This window comes from Austrofundulus limnaeus, unplaced genomic scaffold, assembly GCF_001266775.1.
Source record: "Austrofundulus limnaeus strain Quisiro unplaced genomic scaffold, Austrofundulus_limnaeus-1.0 Scaffold247, whole genome shotgun sequence".
Classification (NCBI taxonomy): domain Eukaryota; kingdom Metazoa; phylum Chordata; class Actinopteri; order Cyprinodontiformes; family Rivulidae; genus Austrofundulus; species Austrofundulus limnaeus.
The window spans coordinates 124,750-131,407 of NW_013952649.1; the positions used below are offsets into that span (position 1 = coordinate 124,750).

At 41.1% G+C, this 6,658-nt stretch overlaps 1 protein-coding gene across 1 annotated transcript in view; it reads left to right on the plus strand.

The window, feature by feature from the left end:
• The window catches only part of il17ra1a (interleukin 17 receptor A1a), a gene marked incomplete at its 5' end in the record, with an annotated part of 8,258 nt that extends 3,459 nt beyond the window's left edge, over nt 1-4,799 (plus strand). Inside the window, 6 exon segments of the mRNA XM_014020287.1 lie at nt 435-482; nt 563-702; nt 2,454-2,528; nt 2,639-2,711; nt 2,940-3,047; nt 3,180-4,799. Of these exon segments, the coding sequence (XP_013875741.1) occupies nt 435-482; nt 563-702; nt 2,454-2,528; nt 2,639-2,711; nt 2,940-3,047; nt 3,180-4,597 (1,862 nt within the window).
• Nucleotides 4,800-6,658: the final 1,859 nt, after the last annotated feature.

Here is a 6,658-nt window from a genome sequence, read left to right on the forward strand (position 1 = left end):
GTGGAAAACCAACCAGTCCGACCCGTACCTAAACCGACCGTTCTGACACTACACTAAGTGGCACTAGTGGAAAAGGGAAATACATGTCTTTGAGTCGTAACTAAATTTGTGCATAATAATGAGACTAATCGTGATTAATCTTCAACATATATTTAGATTAATCACAATTTAAATTTACATTTTTTTACAATTTATTTAATGTGCAGCATATTGGCCAACTGTAGTTGTTATTAAATGTGCTAAATAATATAAACTTTATATTAATTAACTGATGATGCTGATTGTGATAATCATGAATTTAGCAATGAGTTGTTTTGTTTTGGTATATTTGGTCTTCGTTATTTAATTCTGCTCTTTAAATTTAAAGCCCAAATTTAAATTTGTGAATTTACTGACTTCTTGACTTGATTAAATGTTATGATTGATTTGCTCAGGCTGCCAAGATTCCAGAATTCAGAGGACTCAGTTTTGCTTGGAAACAGGTGAGTTCCACACATCTTCTTCAGTAGAGTAAGAACAGATKAATTATATGAAGAACTAACAGGTTGTTTCATTGCTGCAGGAGAAGACTGGAAACCCAATATCACTGTGTCTAGAAATACTTCTCTTGTTGTGAGCTTCAGTCCTCACATCCTGTCTAAGAAGTACACAGTCATTGTTTCATGTGGCGATGACCAAAACACTGCTGCGGTTTTTTTAAAGGTGAGATTGTGTCATCCTGAATGTTTCATTATGGGAAAAGTGCAGAATTTTTGTTTTTTGTTGGATATTTCCAATAGCTGCATGTCACTTAAAGTTGTGTTCTTTATTCTAATTCGTAGCCTGAACGGGATACGGCACTGTTTTATGCTATCTTTTGTAACTAAGGAAGTAAAATTAGAACYAATAAACACAATGTGCTTTTGTGTTATTGCTGAGAGTAACAACATCTTAAGTCATAAAATGGGGGAGCAAAAAAGTTTTCTCCTCCGCCTAAAAAAAAAAGCTGTTCCACCTGCTTTACTGAGCAGCACCAAACATTAAAACCATTTCTACTGTCAGTGGGTTGACACAGATAACACAAGTAGCTTCTCATAAACATCCTGTCAAGTTTTCACCCCAGCTTTACTTTCCATGACAGGAAACTGTTGTTTTGACTTTGAAAATGATGTTTTGATGATTACAGAAATAGCTGCTTGTTACACTTTGAACCTATGTAGTCTCTAGCTGCGTTTCCACTGCAAATGTGCGCAAAACTTTGTCGACATTCTGTTAATGTCGAAAAAACACAGTTTCATAACTGCTATGTTTCCATTAAGTAAGAAATGCTATTAAAGTCACGCTTGAATACGTTTGCTGTCACGATAAGTCATTACAAACATGGCGGCGATGGATGTAAACACATAGCATGTTGCTACTGCAACACTAGCGCTCATCATCATAGGAGACGTTGGCGTCTTTTATCGAGGCTTTCCAGCGACAAGTCCCTACTTGGGAGCGGCTATGTATTTTGTGTTTTTGGGAAATTGTAGTTGGTGAGTTTACTCCTTTCATTTACTACGTCTGTGATATTACTGCTACTTCTACTTCCTGTTATCTTCTCCGTCGTTGTCTTTTTCGCCAATAGAAACAGCCGGTTGTTGATCACGCGACTCCCGTGATGCGAAAAAAGTGTTTCCATTGCAGTTTTGCGAAAAACACCAAWTTCGATATGGCCRAAAAWCCACCTCATCATAACGCAAAACCATTTTATCGAAAAACGTAATTTATTTCAAAATTGAAGTGTCTCCATTGAGCAAGTTTATTTTCGAAATTCTAATTTGCACATTTTCGTGGTCAATGGAAACGCAGCTACTGTTAACAGTTCACTTTAGTGCAAAGTGTAATGGAGAGACGCATGGAGAGACCCTCTGCATAAGAGCAATGAAGGCTGGAGTCTACCATACCAGACAGGACCCAAGATTCAAGCTGTGCAAAGTTGCCCCTGATATTAGTGTACACCACTGGTTCCCAACCCTGGTCCTCAAGGACTCCTGCTCTGCATGTTTTAGATGTTTCCCTGATTTGACACACCTGGTTTGAATGAATGAGTGATKAMCAATCTTCTTAAGACCTGCTGAATAGCAGTGAAATGAGTAAAACGTGAAGGATAGGGCTCCTCAAGGAGCAGGGTTGGGAACCACTGGTGTACAGGAGTATCTATATCRTATGTGGACTGGAGGTCCAACAGTCAAATTGGTTGACTCCACCGAGGGAGGTGGAGAATGGCGGTCTAAGATACTGTTCGACTTGCAGATCCAGATTGACAAACGAGTGATGGCTGACCAGACACTGTAGTAGTTGAAAAATGACAGAAGGAGGCAGAGGTGATGATGTAGATACAATTGATACTCTATAAATCTGTTGCATTATTTCTTCACCTTTACACACCGTGCATCAGTATTAACTGAGTACAAATCAAACCTTTTCTCCAGATGGATCAGATGAGCCTGAATACCATGTTTGACCTTGATTTATGGCCAAAATCCTGCTGCATCTTTGATGTTGTGGTAAATATCACTAGTTTGTTATTCTGAGAYGCAGTAGTATCAGTTATCAGTGGATTCATCATGATCACATCTACGTCYGAGTGTCTTTGCTGAATTTTTCTGTTTCACAGATCAAACCTTTTTTCCCAAAATGTGACAATGACTGTACCCGTCGAAAGACGACAACATATATTTGTACAAAAGGTAAGAAGCATACCGTATGTGTTGTGTTAAAGTYAATGTATCTGAATACTCTTGACTGATTTGGGAGCAAAGATTATTAACTCCCATCGTACTTGAATTATCTTCTAAAGAATTTTAATATTAACAACCATAGACAACTAAAACAAATGTCTTTGGAAATTTAATAGACTTGAGTTTTTGCTCTGAGGACACACGGCTCCTAATCAATAAACCGTCTTCTCTTTTCAGCAGAAAACCCTCRTCAGGATTTTTCTCCTTACATATTTGTTGCCATGGGAATCGTGTCCATGTTCATTTTATTGGCAGTTGTTTTGTATTTTCTCTGCCGCAAGAAAGGTAAGGAGTTTTTCTGTTTCATCGCTTTAAAGTTATAACTACAAACATTTTCAGGTTTAGAGAAAAAATATGATTTTTAACTTTTCCTTGAAGAACAGCCCTGATACTGTAGATTTTCTTTTCCACTTTCAGGCAAACCTTTTATCACTCCTTCACCTGAGGAACCACCACAGCTGCCAGAATCACCTCCAAAAGTCCTGGTCATCTACTCCCAGGACCACCACCTGTACAGGGACGTAGTGCTCAAGTTGTGTGCTTTCCTCCAGGCCAAATGTGGCACCAGGGTGCTGGTGGATCTGCTGGACACCACCTCGGTCAGCATGGTGGGTCGTGTTCGCTGGCTCGAATGGCAGCGACAACAGTTGAAAAACCCCTGCGACAAAATCCTGGTGTTGTGCTCCCGTGGCGTTCAGGCAAAGTGGAGGGCCATGTGTGGCCAGGGGCCGGTGCTGCTCAGGGAAGATGTTTTGTCTCCCACAGACGACATGCTCACCCCGTTTCTTAATCTGTTCCTGCCAGACATGCACAAGGCTGGGAGGCTGGGTAAATACATGGTGGCTTACTTTGAAGACATCAGCAGTGAAGAAGACGTGCCTTCTGTTTTTGACATTGGAGTCAGATACACCTTGATGAAGCACTTTGAGGAACTGTACTTTCGCATCTTAGACATCGAGAAGTATCAGCCAGGACAGGTCAACCACATTGAGGGAATTAGTGGGGACGAATACGTCAACTGYCCCTCGGGTAGAGCCCTGCAGAATGCCATCACAACCTTTCAGGCCTACCAGTTAGAAAATCCTAACTGGTTTGAGAAGGAGTGTGTGCTCAGTGAGGAGGAGGTCATYACAGAAGCCAACAAGCTCACTGTGCCCCTGCAGACCCCTCCTGTCTATGAGTGTGTTGTCCCAGTCAGCGAGGGTCCTTCTGTCTACATTCACAATGTGGATCTGAATGAAAACTGCCACAGTGGTCACATTCTTATCCCTGATCTGATACCAGAGAACCATACGTCATCAGTGGCAGAACTTCTCCCGATCCTAAATCCTGAGTGGGAACATCACTACTTATCAAGCCAGGTGGAAGTTTTGACCAATCCCAGCTCCCGTCTACAGTCTGTCTGCATAGCTGAGCYTGTTTTAAATAACCAACCACCGGTGCAGCGGAACTACCTGTTCCTTAATGAGAACCACTTGCCTGAAATGCCCACTGAGGATGATGAAGAGGAGTCTTTACTGCCTATAAACAAAGCCTGCTCAGTTCTGCAGCATTCTGTGGACTCGGGTCCTCCAGACTCTTCACACTCTTTGATCCAGAGTCATCATTTACCATCAGCTGAAGTCATCCTCTCCCAGCCTGTGGAGGTGCAGGAGGAGCTGAGTGAGAAGCGCTCCAGCAGTGGATCTGATCAAGGCTACATCTCAAAGACATCTTTTGAGGTTGAAGCCTCTGCTAAAGAGGACCTACTGAGGGATTTGGTAAGACTGCAGGAGGAGTGTTATCAGTATAGCATGAAGGAGCACTTTCCTGACGATGAAGACATCATGACCTGAGGTCTAGTTTCCTAACAGAACTCAAGTATTTCCTTTAAAGTAACTTTTGGTGTAAATATTATCAGTTTCCTCAGTGGAAGGTAGGCCCCTCCCACCAGGCACATCATTTCCTGATTTTGCCCCAATGAACAACTTCATGTTTCTTTCTAATAAATTGCATTGGTTTCAACACAAAAAAAATAAATACAAAGTTAACATTTCAGTTTGCTTTCTCCCAATTTTTACAACAACGACGACGACGACGACGACGACGACAACGACAACGACAACGACAACAACAACAACAACAACATTCCACCTGCTTCTTCCATGCAATTAGAGAAGTAACTGTCTGACAGCAACAACTGTAACAAGTAGAATGTGTTTAAAATGTGTTTATCCTGAACTGAACACCCAGGTGTCCTTGGTTGTTTTAAGCTGATGAGGGGAAAAGGACACAATGAGTTTACTGACCAGTGGATTCATCATAATCGCATCTACGAGTGTCTTTGCTGTGGTCTAAATCAAAGTCTGCTGAAAAAGTAAAGGAGCACGGAACGAACTCTGGTGCGGATCTCTTCAGTTCTCTTCTGGTGTGAATACAGACCAAACTCTAACCGAACCAACTGCATTAAACATGCACCTTTTTGGACTTCACAGGCCACCGTTGCTGAGCTAAATAAACTGAAAACATACCTGTTTCGTCGTCTCCTGTTAGCAGCTCTGCTGGCAGCATGTTGTGGATCAGAACACGCAGCGCACTGCGTCTCCTTTGGGTTGCGGGACATATTTACTGACGCCGCTCCAAAATTAGAATATCATCATGAAACCACCATTAAATTAGCTGCTTCTGACATTTTAAATGCTATTGCAGTTGTACTATCAGCAAAAATGTGCGCATCAGAACCGCAGCATGCAGGACTTCCTTGTTTTCTTCTGGGTCTGTGGCTCAGTCCCGCCCCCGTCCTTTCTGTCCAGTGGGAGCAATGACCGTCAGCCTCATGGCTTTGTTTACAAGTTATAGTTTGTTTGCAAAAAAGCACAATGAGAATGCAAACCRCACCAAACGAARAAAATAAAGTCCACTTTTGGTCYGGACCAAACAAGCGGACCAAAGGACTTTCCTGGTCTGAATACACCCAAAGGTTCAKGAGGAAGTGAATCATTGGCTGGATTCGTGGTGTGTTTTCATGGCAAATGTGCAAAATATAACAAACCAGTGAAGGACTTATTGTGAGACACAGAGGCAAACAAATGTATGTGTTTGTCGTGCAGTTTATAAGCCTGGGCCAGACAGTGGGGGTCATGAACCCACAAAGAACCTTTGCACACACGAACCCACAAAGAACCTTTGCTCACGCGCACACACACACGGACCCACACAGAACTGCGTGCAGCTTGGTTCATCATTAAAAAGAAAGCAATAGTAGTGCGAGACACATCCCAGAGCAGAGTTTCACTTGTTGCACAGGTGATGATTTTCATAAAAAACACAACCGGATGGTGACGATGTCCTGTCCTCAGGAGGAAGGGCGGCACGAAGCATTAGATGAAACTGATCAACTGTATGGACTCTATTTGATAAAGGGATTATCCAAACATTTTAAAGTTCAGTGGAAAAGGTTTGAACTTTCATGTGAAAATTTAAATCAAAGACCAGGGGCTGTATTTATCAGACTTGTAGGAAATATTATTAATACTTTGAAGAATTAAGAGTAAAATATCGTCTCAAAACTGGGCCTAAAATTTAGATATCAAACATCTGATCTAAAGTAAATCGGAAGAGTCTCTCAGAGGGGATTTTGTTGATCCTGTATTTAGAAAAACACACACAAGCAGTCACACAGAATATATTTTAAATACATGATCATATTCAAAATTATTCTGAGAGAAATGTCAAGATAAGATTGTGAAAATCTTAAGTTGAAATTCAGCTATTGTATTTATTGGTTTTAAGAATGTGTGAAATAATCTAGTAGCCTATATTTTATTTTTTGAAAATAAGGGGCAGAGAATAAAATTAGACTTTTCTTTCTGCTTTCTGTCTTTTTTATTTGTGATTTTTTTTTGTGTGTGTATAGA